The sequence below is a fragment of the Aspergillus aculeatinus genome, assembly GCF_003184765.1.
Source record: "Aspergillus aculeatinus CBS 121060 unplaced genomic scaffold BO66scaffold_9, whole genome shotgun sequence".
NCBI classification, from domain to species: Eukaryota; Fungi; Ascomycota; class Eurotiomycetes; order Eurotiales; family Aspergillaceae; genus Aspergillus; species Aspergillus aculeatinus.
Genome location: NW_020291478.1, coordinates 93,542 through 116,227, shown reverse-complemented (window position 1 = coordinate 116,227; position 22,686 = coordinate 93,542). Strand labels below are relative to the sequence as shown.

The 22,686-nt window shown below is 54.4% G+C and overlaps 7 protein-coding genes across 7 annotated transcripts; 4 read left to right on the top strand and 3 right to left on the bottom strand.

The window, feature by feature from the left end:
* Positions 1 to 91: 91 nt before the first annotated feature.
* On the bottom strand, positions 92 to 1,936 carry BO66DRAFT_435772 (crossover junction endodeoxyribonuclease; the record flags this gene model as incomplete). Its single annotated transcript, XM_025650875.1, has 2 exons — positions 92 to 1,733; positions 1,923 to 1,936. 2 exons carry the CDS (start codon positions 1,934 to 1,936, stop codon positions 92 to 94), a joined length of 1,656 nt encoding a protein of 551 aa, XP_025506691.1.
* Positions 1,937 to 2,093: 157 nt separating this feature from the next.
* BO66DRAFT_465294 (putative actin-related protein RO7) lies at positions 2,094 to 4,633 on the top strand. The gene has a single exon (XM_025652497.1). It carries the CDS (start codon positions 2,461 to 2,463, stop codon positions 4,360 to 4,362), a length of 1,902 nt encoding a protein of 633 aa, XP_025506690.1. The 5' UTR covers positions 2,094 to 2,460; the 3' UTR covers positions 4,363 to 4,633.
* BO66DRAFT_368129 (aldose epimerase family protein) lies at positions 4,591 to 6,618 on the bottom strand. Its single transcript, XM_025645319.1, has 2 exons — positions 6,338 to 6,618; positions 4,591 to 6,278 (listed from the first exon to the last, which is right to left on the bottom strand). The coding sequence occupies exon 2, from the start codon at positions 6,159 to 6,161 to the stop codon at positions 4,797 to 4,799; it is 1,365 nt and encodes a 454-aa protein (XP_025506689.1). The 5' UTR covers positions 6,162 to 6,278; positions 6,338 to 6,618; the 3' UTR covers positions 4,591 to 4,796.
* Positions 6,619 to 7,291: 673 nt separating this feature from the next.
* Positions 7,292 to 11,196, top strand: BO66DRAFT_249183 (putative AT DNA binding protein). The gene has a single exon (XM_025642939.1). It carries the CDS (start codon positions 7,508 to 7,510, stop codon positions 10,997 to 10,999), a length of 3,492 nt encoding a protein of 1,163 aa, XP_025506688.1. The 5' UTR covers positions 7,292 to 7,507; the 3' UTR covers positions 11,000 to 11,196.
* A 1,220-nt stretch (positions 11,197 to 12,416) lies between these two features.
* Positions 12,417 to 13,288, top strand: BO66DRAFT_435768 (uncharacterized protein; the record flags this gene model as incomplete). The annotated part of the gene is made up of 2 exons (XM_025650874.1): positions 12,417 to 12,917; positions 13,058 to 13,288. 2 exons carry the CDS (start codon positions 12,417 to 12,419, stop codon positions 13,286 to 13,288), a joined length of 732 nt encoding a protein of 243 aa, XP_025506687.1.
* Positions 13,289 to 16,884: 3,596 nt separating this feature from the next.
* Positions 16,885 to 18,660, top strand: BO66DRAFT_286650 (protein kinase domain-containing protein; the record flags this gene model as incomplete). Its single annotated transcript, XM_025643132.1, has 1 exon — positions 16,885 to 18,660. A coding segment is annotated over one exon (1,776 nt), but the record flags the coding sequence as incomplete, so codon positions are not given.
* Positions 18,661 to 19,989: 1,329 nt separating this feature from the next.
* On the bottom strand, positions 19,990 to 21,583 carry gel6 (putative 1,3-beta-glucanosyltransferase; the record flags this gene model as incomplete). The annotated part of the gene is made up of 3 exons (XM_025643511.1): positions 19,990 to 21,081; positions 21,157 to 21,368; positions 21,439 to 21,583. The coding sequence occupies 3 exons, from the start codon at positions 21,581 to 21,583 to the stop codon at positions 19,990 to 19,992; spliced, it is 1,449 nt and encodes a 482-aa protein (XP_025506685.1).
* Positions 21,584 to 22,686: the final 1,103 nt, after the last annotated feature.

Below are 22,686 nucleotides of genomic sequence, written 5' to 3'. Positions count from 1 at the left end.
CGTAGATCACAATGTCGAGCACAGCGAAAAAGACCAGTTCTGCGACCGTTCATGTGAGGAGAATTGTTGGTGTCCTTTCGCGACGATGAATCTAAAGACCGGAATCATCTGTAATCTTTGCGAGCTGGAGGCGCTTGTCGCTTCCAATCTCCGAGCGCTCCTTGGTCAAGAATCCGTACCTCAAGATGCTTCCCTGCTTCATACCCGGGTCGATGACTTTCTTCCGCGGGCCCGTCTTACGTGTGGCCTTCTTCGGTGCGTTGGCTTTCTCCGCTTTCTCCGCTTCTGCCTTCTTCCACCTTTCCACAACGTCTGGAATCCCTATCGTTGCCAAGGTCTTGGAGATCCAGATCTTATCGGTGCTGTAAGGGTCATACCGTTTTGTGACTCGCTTTTTGATTGTTGTTTGGGGAGCAGGATCCGCGGTGTTCTCAAGCTCCTCTTCGTCTTCGTCGGCTGACGCAGTGGTTCCCGGCGAAGGCAAGGGTGGGTTTGGTTCTTCGGCCATGATGTCCAAGCCAACGACGTCGACGGGAACTATGTCAACCTGATATTCGGTCATACCATCTGTGCTATAGGTTTCTCGGCTCTTGTTGATTTTCTGCAGCATCGGCACTTCGCTGGTAGACAGTCTCGGCTGGTTTGCGGAGAAGGCTGAGGCCTGTTTTCCAAGGCGGAGTCTGTAGCAAACAAGAGGTTCGGCCAGTAATTTGGTCACCTTTCTCGCACCGGAACGATAATTCCAGTCGAAGGTGTCCGCGGTGAACCTTCTCAGCCGCACCGCGTCAATCTCTTGGTCCCATGCATTCTTCAAGCGGTGCCGTAAAACATCGATCTCACTCTTTGTCGACACCACAGGCTTGGCATAATATGATAGAATAGTTTTGTCCGGGAATGTCTCCGGCACTCGGACAACCTTGTGCTTGGTCTGAAAGTAGCCGCTTTCGTTCTCCTCGAGCTCATATTGAAGTCTTTCTCTCCACTCGCTCAGCCGTTCCTCCATGTCGGGACCATTGGAGTCGATGATCTCCAACAAATCTTCTCCGAAGCCTGCTCTGGCAATTTCGCCGGCCAGTTTGCTGCCACATTTCGGAACACCAGAGGGAAGGTAATCACCCCCGCTTAGCATCGCAAACAAGATCATGCCTGCACGATCCAGCATCGCATTCGAAGGCGAGTTGATCAACATATTAGAAGGGTACGCAGCGCTGTCCATGCGATAGCATGTGACATGGGTCGCCGCCGCATTACCCGTACCGCTCTCTTTCGAGAAATTCATTACTGTGAACGTTGAACCAAACATCAGAGCATCAACGTCGTTGCTCATAACGGCATCAACCACTCCGACTTTTTGCAGCCTCGCGCACTCAGCTTCAGCCTCTCCGGGCGCATCGTGGCGTGGAAACCGGAACAAATCCACCATGATCTTCGACAGCCGAATGATCGGCGCACTCCCGTAACTGCGCGCGGCCACCGCGCGACCTCGTTTGAAAGGTGGCTTATGCTGTCCATCATACACAAAGAGTGGATGGATGGGCAATGCCAGGATTTTCAGCAGCCGGTAGAATAACGTGCGCAATTCGGGGTTTCGGCCGCCCCGACCGGCTTGCACCTGGAAGAGCCAGATGGAGATGTCCACTGCGACACGAATGGGTCTCGCATTGCGTTCCAAATGTCCTATCGCCAACTTGGACAAAGAAATTCGCTCTCCAGTACCAATCGCTTGAATAAGGCTTTAGTGTTGCTTAAAATTAGCAAAGGGGGACTGGGAGGAGTTGGTGGTTGACATGTCTATTTCTCTCGTGCGCTCACGTGCAGACGGGGAATAACGGAGATAGATTTGTCTGTCCTTCCTCGAGGGGGAATCGGGAGCACGGAGAAAAGACCGAGGGGGGGGGGGGGAGTTTTCTGGTTTCACTCACCCTGGGATCCCCATTCCGACTGCGCTCTCGATTTCAGAGCTGTGTGCGACCAAAAGGATAGCCCAACCTATCACAGGCGGCAGTCCAAAAAGCCACCCAGAAAGAACAATAGATTGGAAAAGGGTAAGAGAGAAGAGAGGCCGACCGAACGGAGATCGATGTGTTGTTGTTTTGACGGCGAGCGACAACTGGGCGATTGGCGCGGCCCGATGTAGATCCGCCCGCCTTTGGAGATTCATGCGCTTGTTGCTGCCCGCTCAATCAATCGCCTCGCTGCTTTCGCTGTCGCATTTTGACTCGGCCAATTTGCTCAATTGGCCCAGAGGGATTGATTCACGGCTGGCTGACTGCCAAGAGGTCCTCCAAGTTGAACGTCTCGCAGCAAAGGGAAGCATGATCGCTGCGTGTGACCCTCGGACCTCCGAACCTTCCCCGCGCTGTGAATTTGAGGAAAGAAGCCAGTGACTTACAACAAGAACAACAGTACCGAACGACGCCCAGATTCCCCCCTAAGGAGTCTCAAAGACCACTCTAAACCATGGCTAGCACATCATTCACTAATTCTGCGTACGATGACAACAAGCGTCCCTTTTCCATGAGCAGTCTACGCGGGACTCCATCCTCCCCCCACACCCCGCAACATCACCTGCGATCAAACAACTCCTCCTTCGCCAGCACCACGTCGAGCACTTCCTTCCGCGGCGAAGAAGATGCCATCATCTTTGAGCTTGGCGCCCGCTGGCTTCGGGCTGGCTTTGAGGGTGAAAGCGCCCCGATGTGTGTGGTAGGCTGCGGCCCCGAAGAATGCCGCCGCGTGGGCGACTACCGCGGCTGGTTGAAGACGAACAACCCAGATACCGACCCGGCACAGTCGCGCCCGCTTGTCAACCCGGAAGACTGGGCGAGCGCCTACGAGCTCTGGAAGATGGACCTTCGGGGGGCCGACCTGGGCCTTGTGGAGGACAAGATTGAGCGGGTGTTCCGAGAGACCTACAATAAATACCTGTTGACGGACGCAGGCACGTCGCGACTGGTGCTGGTGCTCCCCGCCATCATGCCGCACCCGTTGCTGTCGGCCATGCTGTCGACGCTTTTCAGTCGGTGGCGGTTCCCGAGCATCACGTTGTTGACTAGTGCTACGATGGCGGCGACAGCGGCCGGGGTGCGCTCCGCCTTGGTGGTGGATATCGGCTGGGCGGAGACGGTGGTCACGGGGGTGTATGAGTATCGCGAGATCGCAATCAAGCGGAGCACACGGGCTATGAAAGCCCTGCTGCAGGAGACGGGTCGAATGCTCACATGTATCCCAACGGCGCGGCGAGGTGTTGTCTCGCAATCAGCACCGGGCGACAGTGGAATATCGGTCCGCTTCGAGTTCTGCGAAGAAGTCGCCAGCAGATTTCTATGGTGCAGGCCCCGGGAGAGTTCCTCATCAGCAGATTTGCAGCAGCAGCAGCAGGAACCACAACCCAACGACAGCGAAACCGAGCCCACCACACAACATCCCCCCCTCTCCTCCCTCTCGCAACGGACAGTGGAGATCCCGTCCCCCTCGAACCCAGGATCTACCTACATCAACCTCCCCTTCTCCACCCTCAGCGAACCCGTCGAAAGCGTCCTCTTTGCTGCTGGTACAGCAGACTGCGAGCTCGACGACGAAGAAAAGCCTCTCCCGCTCCTGATCTATAATGCCCTACTTACCCTGCCGCCCGACGCCCGCGGAACCTGCATGTCACGCATCATCTTCACCGGCGGCGGCGCCAACATCCCCGGCATCCGCCAACGAATCTTGGCGGACGTTGCAGCCCTTGTCGCCGAACACGGCTGGTCGCCCGTCCGCGGCAAAGTCATTGAACAACGACGCAAGCTCGCTAACCTCCGAATCTCCCCTTCGTCTCAAGTTCAAGCCTCCCCTCAAAATCCGGCACCTCCTCTGACAACGGACCCCAGCGAGGAACACCACCCCGTCCCGTCGAACGATACACCCACGGAGACGAAGTCTCCCGAACCATCAACCCACCAACCAGAACCAAAGCCAGACTCAGCCACAGAGACCCCCAAGCAACAACAACAGCAGCAGCAGCAGAAAATCCCCGAAGACCCCCCCAAAACCTCGGACGAAGAGGACCTCGAAGACCCCATCGAGCAGAAAATCCGGCGGAACAACCGCGACCGCGACCGCGACGCGCTCCCGCCGTCCATACAGGGGGTGCTGCGCGAGGTCGAATCACTGGGCCCCTGGGCCGGGGCGAGCTTGACCACCAGCCTCAAGATCCGGGGTCTGGTGGAGATCGAGCGCGAGAAGTACCTCCAGCATGGTCTTGCGGGGGCGACTCGCGACTACGAGACCCAAGGGCACCACATCCCCGATCGGCGGTCGGGGTTGAGGGCCGGAGGCGGCGGGGATCGGTCGAGTTGGACGCTGGCGGGGTGGGGGTAGTAGACTTCATCGGTTACAGTCGATCCTCGTTTGCGTTACATTTCTTAGCACTGACTGCGTTGTTTGTATACCCATTTCCTTTTACAGTGCTGTGTACTCCGTTGATTAGACTTGAGCGGTTCCTTTAATCTATGAATGAGTAGGGGGATTATCTTCTTTTGAGTGGGAAGATGAGATCGATGAGCTAGAGGGGTTAAGGATGAGTGTTGCAACCTACGGTCACTGATTAGAGCTAAGTTAATGGTCCCTAAGATCACTTTATGTACATAGTTGCGGAGAGTCTACATCGGAAAAATAGTTTCAAGAGCCAAGGAGGTAAGACCAAGTGTCATAGAAATATGCCTCGAGAAAAAATTGTTCTTTTTTGCGTCGCTAAAAAGAGAATATTCAAGCAATCAAGCAAAACTTGTTACCGCCAGCCCTGCAGCAGCAGCCTAGACGGTGCCGAAGCGGTAGGTGGCATAGTTGACGGCCGGGCCGGTCTCAGGCGAGTAGATCTGATCCGACAGCTGGCCCCACTCCGGGTTGTTGATGCCGTCGATCCAGCCCTCCGTCTCGATTACCAGACAGCCGTACTTGTTGACGTACTCGGCGCCGTCGATGCCCTCTTCCTTGTTGAGCTTGATCTGGGAGTCCTTGATGGGGATGGTGCCGTTCTGGCCGTTGCAGGAGTAGATCTGCAGGGCTTGCTGGTTGGTGGCGACCTCCAGGCTGATGCCGGTGGTGCTGGAGTTCAGGCGCACGATGGGCACGATGGAGTTGGAGGCGGTGTACTGCGTAGGGCGGTCGACAATGAAGCAGTTGTCGTACCCGGTGCAGTTGGAGCCGCAGAGGTGAACGGCCTCGTCGATGTCCTGACCGACCAGCTTGCCTGCAGTGAAGTCCGCAGAGCCATTGTAGGCCGTGTTAACGTCGAGGATGCTGCCGTCAGGAATAAGGATTCCGTCGGTGCCAATCAGGCGCTTGGAGAGAGGCAATTGCAGCCAGGTGTCGTCGAGGATGGTCTCGTTCTTGAAAGCATTCAAATTCCAGTAGATGTGGTTGGCAAGCATGATAGGGGTGGTTTCGGTCAGAGCCAGAGCGACCAGTTTGGTGGTCAATTGGGGCAAGCCCTCTGGATTCTCGTTGGTGGCCTCGGTCTGGACACTGAACGTGGCATGGGTGATCACATCACCCGGAAAATCCTCAAAGGCACGGTCAACCAGAGTGAAGGTGATGGACGAGTTGGAGTACGCGGTGACGGTCCAGTTGCGGCCATCATAACCCAGTGGGCCTCCGTGGAGGGTGTCTTTGCCGCCATTCTCGTTCTCAGGAATATGATATTCCTCGGTGCCAATTGAGAACGTGCCGTTCTTGATGCGGTTGGCGTACCGACCGACAACGGCCCCAAAGAAAGTGCGGTTGGTCTCCGTGTCTTGAAGGTACCGCTTTGGATCATCGTAGCCTACAACCACATCCTGGAAATTGCCATTGCGGTCTGGGACTTTGAGCGATGTCAGGCGTGCACCGTAAGGGATCAGAGTTGCACTGATGTTCTTTGCGCTGATGGTGTAGGCCTTGAATGGGTCTGTCGTCGTCGTCACTGCCACTGCAGCCTGGGACAGTACAGGCAGCCCATAGAGGGCGGTGGAAAGGTAGCTCTTGAGATGCATTCTGATCCCGAGTAGAGTGGTGATCACAAGGCACAGGCAGCAGTACAGGAACAAAATCCGGGGAGTAATACGGGCAGGGCAGAGGGTGGAACGGAAACAACCGAGCAGCTGGGGAATTCCCTGGCGGGTTGTGGAGGAAGGTCCCATCGTTCTATTTAACTACTCCACATTGGGGCTCTTCTACCTCATGATGGCGCGCCTGACCGCCGGCGGAGGGGGCGGGGGTGACAGCAGCACGCAGGTACTGGGGTAGGAATGCCGCTACTGGTGCTCATGGTTAGCTCATCTCGTCAATTGTCCGACGGGGGGCATCGTCATCTTACCCGCAGATTAGGGACGGTGTAAAAGTCAACCTGTCAGGGGGACAGATGCCAAGTATGTGGAGAGCTAATCAAGCTACACCTCGAAAAGCCCAAGCTCTGTTGCCCGGGGGGTTGGGGGGATTGGGGGATGGGGAGCAAGGGTGACGGGAAAAGTTCGTCCGCGTCTGACCACCTTAGCTCTAGATCTAGAGATGACGTGAAAACCCGGGATGCAAAGTGAGGGGGAAGCGGGAGAGGAAGATGCAAGCGATGATGAGATCAGACCGGGAGGAGAAAAGTAGGGTTGGTAGAGTTAGAGAGCAGGGATCGTGACAGTAGTTAGTCTAGTACGGAGTAGTGTAGGATGAAGCCACGGGAATGGAGCAAATCAGCCTAAGGGACAGAAAAGGGGGGTCCAAGCCACGGGCCCGGGGGGTGAGTTAGTGCCACTTGGTGGTGGAAGGCACTAGTCCGGTTCGGGCATATTCCGGTGGGGGAATTGGTTTGCGGGGAAATGGCAAGCGTCCCGTCGATCATCTAACTAGGCTTGCGGTGCTTACATACACCTCCCTCCTCTGTACTAACTATGCCCAGTGCCACATGTCTGCTCCCCGTAACAAGCTTCGGTGCAGTGCCGATTGCCGAGCTGGGCACTGGTCAGTGAGTGTAGTACTCGAGTACCAGTATGCTGGTCAAGCCATGGCATGATGTTGCATGAATCTTGAGCTAGCCTGTAAGCGAGGGGCATCTCTCCCAGCAAGTCGAATAAAAAATTCTGGTTATGATATAGGTAGGTAGCGAGCTATCCCGTCCGTCGAGGCGTATGGGTATGCATTGGAAGCTATTGGTAGCCTGAGGCATCAGAATGGAAAGGAACAACCTGCCGCCCGCTTACCTAATGCCTACTTCCTCAGGCCTCCAAAAGTCCGCCCTGCCTGATCGGGAGACTTGTTTATGTTATGCGTGGATAAGCATGCAAATTCCCCCCTTCCCCCACCCTTAGATCTACAATTGAGTCTACTCTGGACTGTGAGAAAACACCTTTGGCTTCTTGTTTGTTGAATTTCCCCAAGAAATGTCGACCGCCAGATAGCGCCCCGACGGTGGTGTATCCTTTCTTTCAATGAGACGCGACGGGCGGACTTGAGAGTCGCCCCTCCCATGGTCTGCGAGCTGCGTTCATAACCCGATATGTCCTCTCGCACCTCGAGTTCCTCCTCTCCCGACATTCTTGGGCCATCTGGCGATAGTGATTATCTAATCTCCTCGCCCTTCAAACCGTTCACTGGTCGTCAGAGCTTCATGTCGCCAGCTGACTTCAACCTCCTCCAGAGTTCGCGAACGACGAAACGGCAGAAGCGGTCGCGGCTCAACCTCACACCTGGCGCCCATTCTTTCGAGTTCAACGATGTCGTTCTTCCCGCTTCGCCCAACCTCAAACTGAATCGAAAACAGCAAGCTCTGTCTCCTGATAAACTCCAGTCCGACGGGAATGTCAGTCCGTGGAGGATTCGTGTGACTTTGGAAGCGACGCAAGACCAAGAGAACAACAACGATTACGGAAGTCCCACGCCAAAACGTCTTAGACCATCGACCATGGTCACAAAAATACCACTCAAGGATGAGTCTGAGCAGACACCACGGAGGCGTAGAGGCCGTCCAAGGAAGTCCGATACACTCCTACTCGATGCGAGACCAGCCGCAGGAAGCCCCGGTCATACCCCAGGTCCGCCCGGGTCTGCGCAGAAGCGAAAGCGCGGTCGACCGAGGAAGACCCCGCTGAAGGAGGATGCGGTCGCACGACGCGAGCGGGATATAGGAACACTAGACATCGATATGGATACCCCGACCGCTGAGTCTCGATCGCGATGGAGCCCCCTGAACCTTGCTGGGGACGCAGGGTCGGATGAGGACGATGGTGGATCCCCCCAGGACGAAGAGATGATCGATATCTTCGACGATGCACTCTCACCGGAGCAATCTGCGGTGGTCAATCACGATAGCACTACTCCACGGGTGACATTCGAGCCCACATACGATACCCCACAAGTTGACCATCTAGACAACGAAGAATACAACTTGAACTCCACCCCGTCTAAGATGCCGTCTCCCGTACGGGAATTGCAGTCCAGCTCGTCTAAAAGCACGTTGCATGCCGGTCATACACCCAGACCGCCGCGCCTATACCCTACCCCAACGACATCTTCGCCGGTCGCGGGAGAGGAAACAGTGGCGCAGTCCCAACGACCAGCAGCACCTAGCGGCAATCGCCGTACCCGTACATCATACGGCAGGAACGATCCGACGGACGAGCATAAAGAGTTCGACTCGATTATGGAAAGTGAAGGATTCAGTATGGTCTCCCTGGATACTCTTCCATCAGCCAAGCAACATGGCCTCGGTGGCGATAGCAATTCAAAGATCGCCAAGAATGCTCTCAAGCCGTTCCTGAAGCGAGAATCGAACGGCGTCCTCAGGCAGAGAACATCACGCGACCCTGAAACTCATGGCGGCAGTAAGCCCGTCTCTCACGCAGAGATAGAGCCAACACTGGAGCAACAGGTAGAAGACCACCCTCGCACGCGCATCGCTCGCTCCGTCGAATCTAACACCTCAATGCAACACGCATCAGGTGGTAGATCAGCCTCCACAAGAAGCATCCGCTCTTCCTCTGCCGTTCCGACATTGCGTCCTGTCCAAGAAAGCCAGAGGCCATTACTCAGACTCGTCCGCATTATACGCGCCGGTATTGCTTTACAAGGCCCTCTTACAGAACGTAAGGAGGGGAAGCAGCGAACCTTACAGTATTCTGACTCCGCTCTAACCGCAAACCGACAGCGCCTGCAACTTCTTTTCCAGGATCTGAACCCCCAGTCCCAACAAGTTCTGCAGGCAGGCTTGGCCTTTGGACAACAACTTGCGAAGCAGAGACAAGTGGAACTAGAAGCATACCAACAGTCGCTGGCCGCAGACGCCAAGACCAATGCGAGAACTATGTTACGGAGCAGAGAAGCCAGTTCTTCAAAGTCACCTCCGCCGGCGCTGAGTGCGGCAGATTTCGATACACCCGGCTCCGTCATGAGGCGACGGATGGAGGAGTGGCAACGTGAGAGGGAGGCCATCAGTCGGGAAATTCAGATGGCGAATTCTAGTCAAGTCATTGTCATCGACAGCGACAGGAGTGACCAATCAGACCTTGCAGCCGAACAAGACGAAGAGTGGAACGAGGATGACGGCTTCGATAATGAACCCGAAGAGGCACCCAGCCAGGATGGGTACGTAGAGGCAGAGCAAGCGAACGAGGAAGATGACGACGAGGGTTATGAAGACATCTGGCAGCAGGAGGCAATGGAACAAGGCAACCAATCACATCGCTTGTCTATGCTTGACAATGATAAAAATGACCTGCACCCTAGACAGCATGAGTCGAGCCCATGGAAAACTGGCTGGACCCCGGCCCGCAGTCAGACGGGGCGACTATACTCTCCGGCTCACTGGACCAAGGAGCAGGACACAGTGCCATTCCTCGGTCGTTCGCGGGTCAAGCAGTTGCGCGAGGAAAATGTTGACCTCACAAATTTGTATCGAGGAGATCCTACCCCGAAGCGTCGCCGTTACTACTATGGAGAAGGTAGTCCTTCGAGTGATGCGAGCCAATCACAGTCTGAAGGTGGTTCGCCATCAAATCAAGCATCTTACAGGCAAGGTGTCCACGAACATGCGTCTGAACATGATCGGCTGTCAGAACACTCGATAGAGCTGAGCTCGCACAGTGACTTGGAAGAAGGGACGTTTCAGATAGATCCCACCACTAGATTGGAGATGGCCAGGCAGAATAGTGGACGAGAAATCATGAGAGACGATGTTGAAAGTCTTGCCGATGCCGCTGCAGCCGAGGGACAATACTTTCAAGCTGCAACTGACAACACCCCCGATCCTCCACGACGAGCCAGCCCGGACAACCAAGCATCATCCTGGTTTCAAAAAATCACTAGCCTGACACCTGGATGGCTCAAAGCGCCCAAGTCTTTCCGGCCAGCTTCCCCAAGGGAGGAAAACCCAGTTGTATACGAGGAAGAAGCCACGACAAAATCAAGACACGCTCGTGATGAGTTTGAGTCGGAACGCTTGGAAGGCATCCCAGGACCATCGTCTCACTCTACAGAGCCTGGAGATGAGCAACAAGTCTCTCTAGATCGCAGATCTTATGGATCACTGGACGATGCGCGGGACCCTTTTTACGAGGAAGTGAGGGAGATGAGGCACAAGCGGCAACCAACTCGTTACTCCGGGCACTTTTCCAATGATCATTACCGTTTATTGCATAACCTCTATCGCTTGTCTAAGAAACACCCTGAGCGCTTCCCTTATTATCCGGCTCCTGGCCGGACCGACATTATTGGAGATTGGATCTGGACTTCGGACGGGGTCTTTGGAGTCCCAGTCACGGAGGATCAGTTTGCGATCATCGACAGGTTCGCACAGCAAGTCTCTCGTGACGACATCAGGGCCGGCGGCACAGGACAGATTACTTGGACAGAGGCCGACTTGCATAGAAGATTGATCAGCATTATCATAGGCGAACAGATCAGAAAGGAACGGCGACCTATGCGCTACAGGGATCATCCGGGGATAGGCACCTCTCGAAGCAGGGACACAGTCTATGAGACGTGGCGCAGATAAAGGCCCAGAGTTGCAGGCTGCTTGGTCACTGACGTGCAAACCCCGATGCACAGATTTTATGGAACTCAAGACTCCGCTGGCACATTGACTACCGTACGCTGCACTGACTTCTATTCTTGTTGCATATTATCGGGTCGTTACGGAGTGGCAAAGCAGCGACCGGATTTTCTTGGGTTCGCATTGAGCTGGCACGCTGACTTTTCCATCATTGACTTTTCTTTTGGTGCTGTTCTTGTATAGCACGTACTTTGTACATGTACTATACCCCCTTTGCTTGTTTGGGTTCTTTTTTCTTAGGTTGGGCTTCTGAGATTGGCGGAGGACGAGTCAGCTGCCAGAGAATTCTTGCCTCTTATTACAATTTGGGTTGAATTACTGTGACATCATTGGTGTATGGGATTTGACTTTTCGCGTTGCAGCGTGTCTTCCAATCTGGGTCGAAGACCTTGTTCTGTTTGTCGACTTACCTTGCGACGCCCCACGCATAGGAGGGAAAAGCCCAAGTATGTACTCCGTACATTTGACAAATTCTTCGTGCGGAAGGTGATTCTGCCGAGTCGATTGTTTGCCTTGCAACGGTCACCTTCCTTTCTTCTGAGCAATTCCATACTATTCCCCGATGGAGTCAGTGTGTGTGCCACCCAAGGCCGGACCATGTGCCACGTTTCCTTGCTCCCCAAGATGCAGTCATTGAGGTGACACAAGGACTCGTAGGGTCGATGACATGCCTGACCAGTCCCACTTGGTCTGTGATTGGATGCAGTTATTGTAGTTTCGACTGCGCTTCTGCAGGCATAATGATGGGTGCCAGCCAAGCACACACAAAGAGACGAGACACACGAGTTCTAGCCCCATTCACTTTCCTCTATCTCAAGGCCTGAGCCTAAAATGGGGGTTGTGCGTGTATGTCTCTCTTATGGCGCCTAATCGAGAAAATTGCGGGTCCTTTCGCGTTGAATCTGTTGAGATGCTGCAAAATGATGTCCCGTTCAGTCGGGTAATCCTGAGATTTGAGCAAGCCGTGGGTGGGCGTTGAATCTGATATATAAAAAAGGGGTTTCCATACGAGGGAGAGAATGGAAGAGGATGTGATTCATATCTCGGTGCAGACACAGGACAAGCCCCAAGTCACACGCGAGACATCTAAATCCGGACACGAAGGTTCCTTGCAGAAGCACCTCAGGCTCCTTAGGTTTTGTTTTCCTGTTCTCTCTCTCTCTCTTGCTCTCCCAACAGGACCCTGGCCAAGCAAATAAAACAGTTCACCGTGGCCCGACAAACGAGACGCACGCGAGACGCACGCCCCCAGGCAGGGAACGTCATCACCCTCCTCCCCTCTGCTCCACTGCATTTTGTCCTTCTCCTCTTCTTCCTTCAGGTCATCTTCTTCGTGGACTGTTCTTATATAGTCCACAAGATGGGGGTCAGCAACCCTGTCAAATACGTCCTGGGCCTGTCCCTTTTCACCAAACGCCCGGACCAGCGGTCTCCGGCGGCGGCAGCGGTGTGGAAGGGGAAGGCCATCGACCATCACGGACAGCAGCAGCATCATCATCATCATCATCAGGAGATCCGCTGGGGCGGTGCCGTGCAGGGTCCAGATGACGATGAAGAGTTTGTCGCTGCAGCTGTGCACATGGCGGTGAGCGAATCCGACGGCAGCAGATGCAGCGGAAGCAGTAGCCGGAACAGTAGCGACAGCAGTGGCAGCAACAGCAGCAGCAGCAGCAGCAGCAACAGCATCCGCAACCCCCACAAACGCCATTATGGAGTCGTGCGCGTCGTGAGCTGGGCCAGTCTCGTTGGAGAGCGATGTCGGTGGACAATAAGACAGGAACGAGAATTGGCGATTGCCGAACATGAGTTGGCTCGGTGCCAGAAGGCCTGGAGTTCGGAGCAGGAGTTATGGCTGACTCAGGTGCGTTTCTTCCAACTGATTGATTAATTCTGTGCTCTTTCTTGCCCGAATCCCAGTTCTCCCATCTATACCGAGCCAAGCGCTGGAAAAATAACTGCAAGAAAAGTTGGTACCTGAATCCAAACTAACCAGTCCATCAGATCAAGGCTCTGCACGAGGAAAAAGAGGCCCACGAAGAGTTTCTCCATCACCGCGCAAAGCAGCAGGACGAGGAACAGCAGCATTTCCGCAAATCGTGGAATCGTCGTCGGTCCCATGAGGAACCGTCGCAACATCCCACCCCGCCGCACCCACAGCCACCGCAACGGATGGCTTCGACGCATCGAGCGAACAGTAAATTGCGACGCGGCATTCGGCGCATGGGATCATAAGCCCTCGACGCTGTCTTTCTGAACAATGAACAGGAAAACACACAGAAGAGGTGAGTTTCCATCATAGCTGGGGCTGGCGCGTGCGCTCCCCCCTCCCTCCCAATTAAACATGAAACGCAGATCCATTTCTGACAGGTCTGGTTTGACAGACTAAAATTCTGGAAGCCGAACAGAAAATAGAAAGAGAAAAAAAGGCACAACGCTTTAAGATCTTACGGACATGTGATGAACGCTTCGTTCCTAATATAATTGCGATCAGCCCTGCAGGATTCGATCCCTCCTTTCCTGGATGAAAAGGGGGGCGGCGGCGGCGATGAAAGTGTCGGAATTTTCACTTCGATGCATGATTTGACTAGCTTGGAAAGACATCAGTGTCGATTTTTTCTTCTTTCTTCTTGTCTCTCTTTGATTTGACTTTTTCTTTCTTTTCTTCTTTGGGGGGGGTTTTTAGTCTGCGGATGGTGAAGCAGTCAGACCACGCCCTGCACATACGATTTGTATTCTGGATCCGCGCCTCCAGTGGAGGGAGGGAAGCATCAGACGGCCTGCGATCATCGGATACTATTTTCTGTCTGGGACAGTGAATAGGAAAGGGGAGAGAGAAAGAGCAAAAAGCACCTGCGAGAATTTCTTTGCATACTATACTTCGAGCACTCCGTTGTGCCTATCATGGATGTACTACGTACCCTACTGTATCTTTTTCTTGCTGCATCTGCATTTCTTGTCGTCGCATGAAGGAAAGAGACGATCTCAGGTTGCACTGCATCTGTTGTCAAACTCCGATCGATTCTGGTCTCTACCTGTCAGAAGTAGTAGTACTGTACGGAGGTACATTTCGCCCGAGATCTTTCGATAATTTTTCCTTTCTTCAGAAAAGCAAACCGCAGAGAGACAGATCGCGTGGCTGCCACCAACCGCGCGCCGTCTGAGCATGGGTTTCCAATCCCGGAGCCGGAGTAGTTGAACACGGAGTCTGTACAGTACCGCGACAGGAAGTTTGCTTCCCCAAAAATGGGTAATCGTGAGTGAACATGGAATGATCAAGAAGTCTGAGCTTAGGAAGGGGGGGGATTGTTTGACTAGAGAATCCTTCTGCGCCCGCATCCGATCAATTCTCCCCATGGTTGTCTTGGGTCTGGTTTCCAGTCTGCAGGCACAAAACACAGAGAATTGTATTGTACCTCCGATGGCTCGCTTGAATCTAGACAATCCCTGACTGAAAGTTCCCGGAATTTCGAGGGCGGAGCTGCCCCGGCGGACCGGCGAGGACCGAAGATCGCCTTGAAGATAAGGGACTTGGTAACTTACTATGTATACTGCACATAGCAATTGACTTGACTAGTGCTGACCGGTAGCAGCATACCGAATGGAGGGTATGGTATGTACAGTACAGTACTTTTGTAGAGCCACCTAACGCACTAGTAAATAGACCCATTGTGCTCCGTAGAGCATGGAGATAAGGTGGAACAAAGTCCTATTCTTCTCCAAACACTGGATCTTCGTGCAGGGACCACACACCCACTTTCACCTGAGACGTTGATGTTGTGAACTGTGCATAGTGGTGGTTTGATATTTGTTTCGGGAGGGACATCCACTGTACTGTAACTACATCTCAGTTGTAGAGCTTCATGGATGGGTCAAATCCCGGAGCGCAGAAGTCAGGTAGACTACTATCTTGCTTACTTCCACCCCCCCCCCCTGTCCGTGATGGCCGAAGGGGTAAGAACCCAAAGCAGGCAGGGCTTATCAAGGTTTCATTCTGACTAAATAGGCGCATTCTCATGAATAAAGTCGGCTGTCAGAGGCGTGACGGCAGAGCTGATAAGCATTCGTCTCTCGGATGCAGTGACGAATGGGCGGTGCTGATAAGAATTCCCTGGATAGCTGAAAGTTTGGTGATTGTTATGGTTGAGCTTTGCATGTTTGAAGTACACCGTAGTCTTCTCTTCAATGTGTGCATTGTCATGTAATTTTTTTTTTCTTTTGTCTCGAATGGACTGCTTTTTGAGTATTGTGGCGCTTGTTAGTTCCTCGGGACCTGGTGGTTACTGTTATCATAGGCTGTAGTGCCTGCCACGCTTCTGCCACATCCATCCTTCACGCTGTACTCCGTACTCCGTATGTAAATCACAAGCGGCTGTTCCAGCAGGAATTACCGACTCTCTGCAGACGCCCATCTGAGAGCCTTTTCTGGGTCCTTTGCGCCACGCCACGTTTCTTGTTCCGGCATAGGGAGCAAGTCTAGCGATCGATAGACAGACGCGCAACCCTTGCTGGTTCCCTCTTTTCGGGGGATTTGTGTTGCAGAGGGATTGACAGACGAATGACGGGGATGATGCATCACAATGAAATTGTTACTGGTCGAATCGACATGTACTGTAGGTATGTATGAATGTAGTCAGCAGTGAGGCAGCTGGTATTTGAACTGGAATCATGGAAAGATGCCCGTGTTGGGACTAGCGCTGGTTATCCATTGATTCTGGAAGGTCTTCTCCGGCTTCTCCTTATCCATTCTCCTCCCCATGTCGTTCGCCTTATCGGCATCGCCTTCGGAGATACGGACGAGACGAGTAAGCCCACCCGATGAGAAAGAACAATAGTCATGCTTTGCCATGCTATGCCATGCTGATATCCACGCATCCACGCAGTGAGCCGAATTATATCGTCATCACCGGCCCGGTTCGTGACTTGACTCGCGACTAAACTTTGTCATTGTGTACCAGCTCTCTGAGCCTCGCATCCTTTCCCCACTCATAGACGGATACTCCGTACAACGAACGACCAAGGTTCTTTGTACCGAGTATGAACCGTTGCCGCACTGCCATGGTGATCCCTGCCACCTCGCAAGCTCGAGCTCTTCCTGCAGTCGCTGGGGTGGCCCTCCTAGTGCCTTGGCCAGCAATCGTCCTTCTACACTACTGATCGCAGTGCTTGTTTCCCATTGCTCTGGTGGTCATAGCGGCTTAGAGCATAGACCAACCCCAGTGCCAGTCACATGGGATCATTATCACCAGCAACTAGGTTACAGTGCAGCAAGAGTCCCGGTTCGCTGATGAGAGTGAGGACTCCCCTCTTTCTACTCCTCTTTCGTTCTTCGACCTCCTATGATCATTATGACTATTGATTGGAGCCTTCCAATAATGGCGTGGGGAGTCCCCCTTGCTGGTTGATAAGCCTCGTGTCCACCAGTAGGTCACCCATCCGTCCCCCGCCGACTATATCCCCCGATATCTAAGCCTATTAAGTTTGATGTTTATTAGCATTTTCAATGGCAATTTATTTTGATTTTATTTTATCTTTCAATCTTTTTGGGTTTGTCGTTGCACGCCTCTTGATCAAATTCCTTCGTCTTGCTTTTCTCTCTCTCTCCCTTGATCTTCATTTTCCTGGTTTGTTCATTGCCCAAACGCCTTCATGGCAGCCACTTACAGATATCTGCATTGAGACATGTTCGTCCTACATGAATGTCGCCGGAAATAGTATCCTTGTCACGCTCCCCCTTTCTCCTCTGCTCCAAGTGGTTATATTAGATGTCCGCCCCCGCCTGTGGGGAAGCTTCGTCCTCCCACGACGACCCGGATCGCCATGAGTCCGAAATGTCAGCCCCCGTCACCTCACTGTGGTGGCCCGAGGATCGGGTGAAAGCGACCCTCTGCCCGGAATATGTCTTCGGCCAGCTCCCTTCAAACGTCCTGCACCGTCTAGTGGCCCCGCTGCCTTGGGGAGAGGGCCTGACGAGCGAATCCTATCTCGACTGGATCATCGCCAAGGCCGGCAGGCTCTTTCTCATTCTTGTCGACATCGGCATCCCCGATCGGATCTTCGCGTTGATAGACGAGTCTCTGGATGACTCGGATCTACCGTTCTCGGCTCCTAGTGTTAAGCATCTGCCTCTCTTCGCGGACGGCTCAAATCCCGACCTCGAACATAGATTCTTCCTGGCTCAATGGCGGTTCATTGTACGCGGAATTGCTGCAGGCGACCATGTGAAGTACACTCAAAACGAGGGCGTTCCGGTGGAACTCCTCCGTACGGGAACATCGCTGGTAAGGGAGGGTGTCGAAAAGGTGGTTCTAGCCGGCGCGACGTGCCGTATACTCCTGCGAACGCAAGTCACTGTCGGCGGAGCACCGCACTTCTTTGAAGAGGATGAGGTTTTGGAGGAGATCCGCTCTTTGAGGAGGTTGGCCCATGACCACGTCTATTCAATCTATGCGTCCTACTTTGTGGATAACACGGTCTGCATCCTCTTCTCTGGAGTATACGAACGCACCTTGATGTCCTTCCTCACCGACGTGCCTCAACCATTTAAACGGCTCCCAAAAAACAAGCGGCGGGAGATATTGGTCAATTGGCCGCATTGCTTGGCCGATGGCTTGTCTTGGCTGCATGCGCATAGCCATGCACATAGCGTCATCCGTCCGTCGAACATCCTGGTCGATGCTGAATTCCGAGTCTATCTAGGTCAATTCGAGGCGCTCGATACCTTGCTATCGCCGGCCAAGCTGGATGATGTCGAGTCGTATCAGTATGGCTCCCCAGAGCGCTGGGTGCGCTCGGTCAGTGTTCAGAACACTGACATAACGAGACCGTTGGTTAGTCTTCCATCTGGGAGCCGTTCGGCTCGGAAGCAGTCGGCCTCGTCAACCACACGCCCGTCTTTCCTGAGCTTGTCTCGACTCCGCAGCTCTCTGCCGTCTGATCACGAGACGGATAGTCCACGTGCAGAATCGGTCACCTCGCAGGGTACTGCCATACGCATTGGCCTGCAAGGGTCCTCTTCCTCGCGAGTCTCCTTCACCCAGTCATCCTCTTCCGGATCCAGTACTGGAAGTGTCCGCAAACGCACCATCGGATCCATCAAACGGCCCATGTTCTATACACCTTCCATCACCTCTTCCAACTCCTCGGGCTCCTCTTCCGCCTCTTCCGCTATATATCACCCAATCGGCTATCCAATTATAGGCACGAACGCTGCCATAGTCCAGACCTGGCAGACGCGCCAGACGGACCCGGAAGCCTCCGATATCTTCTCCCTCGGTGCTGTGATACTAGACATCTTTACCGTTCTCTGCAAACGCAAGCTCTCCGCCTTTGCTCATCACCGGGGAGCTAAGAATCGGACTGCCGGCCGCGGGGGCGGCGTCGCCGATTGCTCCTTTCACCTGGACCGGAACGCCGGCCAGGTATGCTCGTGGATCACGCTCCTGGACAACGACGCCAAAAAACACAAAGACCCCATTTTCCAGGCCGTTCGACCAATGCTCGATGTCGTCCGAGTCATGCTGAGCAGAGACCCAGCCGAGCGTCCCTCCGCGTTCCAGGTCGAACAGCTATTCGCGCGCGCGATCCAGAAGTTGGATGCCGCCGCCGCTACTCCGATACACTGTACCTCTAAACTGCAACACCACGCTCCACGATCGAAGAACGCCCTGCGCGTCGGCACCAACAAGAACGCCGACCTATCCTCGAACAACCTGATTGTCCCGCGCGCTGGACCGGCAGCACCGCGGTCACCGTCCTCTTTGATCAGCTCGACGGCAAGCACGGAGTACTCCCCCACCACGACCACGAGCAACTCCGGCGGACCCGTGAGTCTCAAGAGCTATCAACCCTCCCCAGCCGCCTCCGCCTCCGCCTCCAGCTCCAGCCTCCCCGACTGCTACCTGACAGATAGTCATGTCACCGCCGGCAGCGACACCGATCCCGAACAACATGACCGGTACATCAGTTCCAGGACGGCATCCCCATCCCCTTGGCTGGACCCCGAGTATGCATCCGGGCCGACAATGCACCATGATCCCTCGTGGAACTACAGCATCGCAAAGGGGAAAAACTAACCCCACCCCCACCTTTCACTTATTTCCTTGTGAACATAATTCCCAGCATTGCACATATCTGTACCTCTAATATGCTCAGCACCCAGCTCGTCATCGCGCAGCAATCGCCGCAGCCCCCTTTCCCTCATCCTCCCCCCCCTGATCCTCTCACCAGTATCTCCTTCGTCATTATTACCCCTTCACTCGAAACGCTTCCTGCCGATACAGTGCAGATGCGTACTGAACCTTCAACCCACCTCCTTAATCCCGTCGTTATTCAGCCACCATCCGCCCAACTGATCTCTTGCACCTCTCAGACATACTGTAAATCCCTTCTCATATTTGACAGCCATAGGATATTTACACTCAACCCCTAAGCTCACTCCCATCCCCTTACCCTCCCTACTCCCCCTCCGGCGTGATGAGTGACGATGCATGGTTGTGCAGGCGGAGTCTCTCGGCGTGGATTGTGAATTGTGATTGATACCTAATTCTCTTTTTGACCTTTTGGCGCCTCCCTGATTACCTAGTGGACCGCTTGTACGTATCAAAAGTAGTCCAGTCCCGCTTCCCTATGGGTGACTGAATGTGTGACCACTGTGCAAGATTCGCGTGCGTGGAAAATCTCTTCGCGGGGTCAATGTATATTTTATGGCTATGTTTTAACTGATACTGTATTGATGAGGGGTGGCCATCCAGTGGCCAACCGCGCTTGGGCTGAGTCTACATGACAATGCATGAAGAAGATTCCAAGACAAAACATGAAGGAGGAACCGCGAATAATAAGAAATCACCTGGATTTCAAAGCAGGACAACGCCGGGACACCGTCAGAAGCGAAATACTCAAAAAAGGTTGCGTAACATACGTCAGATCACCAGGGATCATAACCACAGCGCCAGGCCTCCGACCACCGTGCACAGAGCGAGGGACACCTCGATGGCGCGGTTGAGACTGCCCTCGCGAAGGATCGCAAAGGAACCGGCTCCGTTGCTGAGCTCGTAGGAGGGGAGGATCGTCTGCGCCGAGGACGCGGACATGGCGTCCGAGGCATCGACCTCCTTCTGCTGCCGCGGGGGTCTGTCATCCTTGGAGGAAGAGTCGCCGGCCACCGCGCCTGTCGGTGCCGCGCGGTGGGATGGGGCCGCTTGGCCTAGGGTCGGCAGCGGCGCGCTGGGGTCGACGGCCCATCCGCCGGCGGTGGAGGCGGGACACGCTGGCGGGGTGATGGTGGAGGTGGAGGCGGCGTAGTCGGATAGAGCGACGCCGGTGGGGTTCAGAGTGGCCCATTGCGCTTTGAGGTTGTCGAAGTCCGGTGCGACGGGGGTGGGTTCGCCCTGGCGGACGAAGCCATCCTGCACGAGGGGCCCGTTTGTAGTGGCCGCGGCGGCGGCGGGTGCGTGCGCGGCCGGAGGCGGTGGAGGAGGGCCGTAGTTCACTAGCCCGTAGTCGTTGGTCTCCTCGATCCACTCGTAGATCATCGAGCCTGACCAGGTGTCCGCCATTTCGGGGCCGAAGATGGCGGCCTGGTCGCCGAAGGTCCGCGGCCGCGCGACATTGCAGCCGGTCTCTGAGAAGAAGATTGGGGCGGGGTAGCCCTCGGCTTGCTTCTGGAGAGACTCATACCCGGATTGGGTGAAGGTCGACTCCCCACACCATTCGTAGGCGTTCAGGGCGAAGAAGTCCAGTCGCTCGGCGGGGTCAGACCGACAGGCCAGGTAGTTCTGCAGCATGGGCCGCAGTTCTGCGATATCGGCTGCAGAGTAGCCCACGGGAATCGGGCGGTATCCCTTCTCGTCGCGGTGGGATTTCATGTCGCGAACGGCGGCTAGCACGTATGGCGCGGCCGCAGAGCCATCCTTGGTGGTGAGGACTTCGTTGCCGACGAAAAATCCGGCCGTGTTGTTATATTGTTGGAATTCATCCAGAACAGCTGCGAACCGGTCATATTGGGTCTGGTCCCAATGGGGCTCGACCTACACGGTCATTAGTATCACGGCGACGGGGCGGTCATGTGACCTGGTATGAGGTTCTGTAGGTTGGGAACGGACCTGGGAGATCGCTGTATCGAACGTGTCCAGATCCACAAAGAGATAGATGCCTGCATCTTCGAAGGCCTTCATGCAGCCGTCGTGGTCGGCTTCAGGGTCCACATGATAGACGCGGATTGCGTTGGTGCCCAACTCAGCCATGCGGGCCGCATCTCGCGTGCATTGAGCGGTGTCAATCAAGGGATCGTCGGGAACGAGCTGATAGGCGATTCCTAGCGCCAAGGGCACTTGCGTTAGTAAGGAGGATCGGTGAAGTGGTATTGGTAGGCCGCTGCGCTGTACCTTTTATATAGTATTGCCTGCCGTCCTCATAGAAGAATTTCGAGCCCACGGCCGAAATAGTCTGAATGGCATGTGCAGAGCGAGGCACTGATGCTGCGAGCAGCAGAGAGAGTGTCGCCAGCGACGGTGAGCGGCGTACCTTCATTTTGTGCGAGTTGAGCTAATGTGCGTCGGCTTATAGCTGAGGGTGCTTCAATGTCGACGTGTGGCGGTCGTTCGTGCAGAATGGCTAATGTCGAGCAGATGAATGAGGACAAAGCGATTGTACCTGTCTGACAGATGAGTTTGCAACAGGAGCTTCGTGTGCACGAAGGCGAATGTGTGCTGGACCAGCTACCGGGCTAGTTGTGTTCACCGAGGCAGCAGCTGCAAGGGTTCGATAGACAGTCGAACCAATTCTCCGCGATATGCAACTCGATTGAGAACAGAACAACTGAAATCACTAGAGGCCAGACCTGCATCTCATGGGACAGTATCGGGTTCTTTAATATGTGATGCCATGCTGCTCAACACCCTCGCGACGCGGTACCTGGGAGTTTGAGATGGCTCCCAGCCATACCGTGGCACCGTGAATTTCTGGACGGAGACATGCCTGACAATGGTATTTCCAGTAGCATGACGTCAAAGAGTATTCGCGCAGGCCTCCTTGAAGCCATTGGTGTCGGGGGATGAGCTGGAATGCAGCGGAATGGCAGACAGGGGGCGGGGAATTAAGGTAGAAGACAGAGGGAGTTGTCAAATGCCTGAGTTTCAAGCTGCCATACTGGCAACATGAATGTATGCAGGGTTCGCGTTGCAGCGACGTGAACAATGCTTTGGAGGGATTGACTATGCACAGTCAACATAGTCTCTGGAAGATAGGGAGAGCGAGAACTTGGAGCAGTGCAGTGTGCAGCCAGTCCAGGAGGTGTATAATTGCCCTTCCCAATCGGGTAATTCGGGAGGGAGGAATGAACCGTCGTTGAGGGCCTGGCTCTTCAGGCCACCACAATGGAACTAAGCCGACCTCGTCCGAGGAGCGTCGGAAATGCCCGGAATGGCAGGCCGGGATCAGGTGAGCTTAGTCATTCTCCGATCTCAGACATCCTCGCCAATGGTGTTGCTGCAATGTCTCAATTGTTCCCCCCACTGCATCCCACTGCATCCCACTGTGATAATTAAAGCGCAATCTACATGTTTCTCACCTTGAGATTCGATACCCCCCAAAAGACTTCCCCGAAAAAAGGAGCAGGGGCAAAAATCATCGAC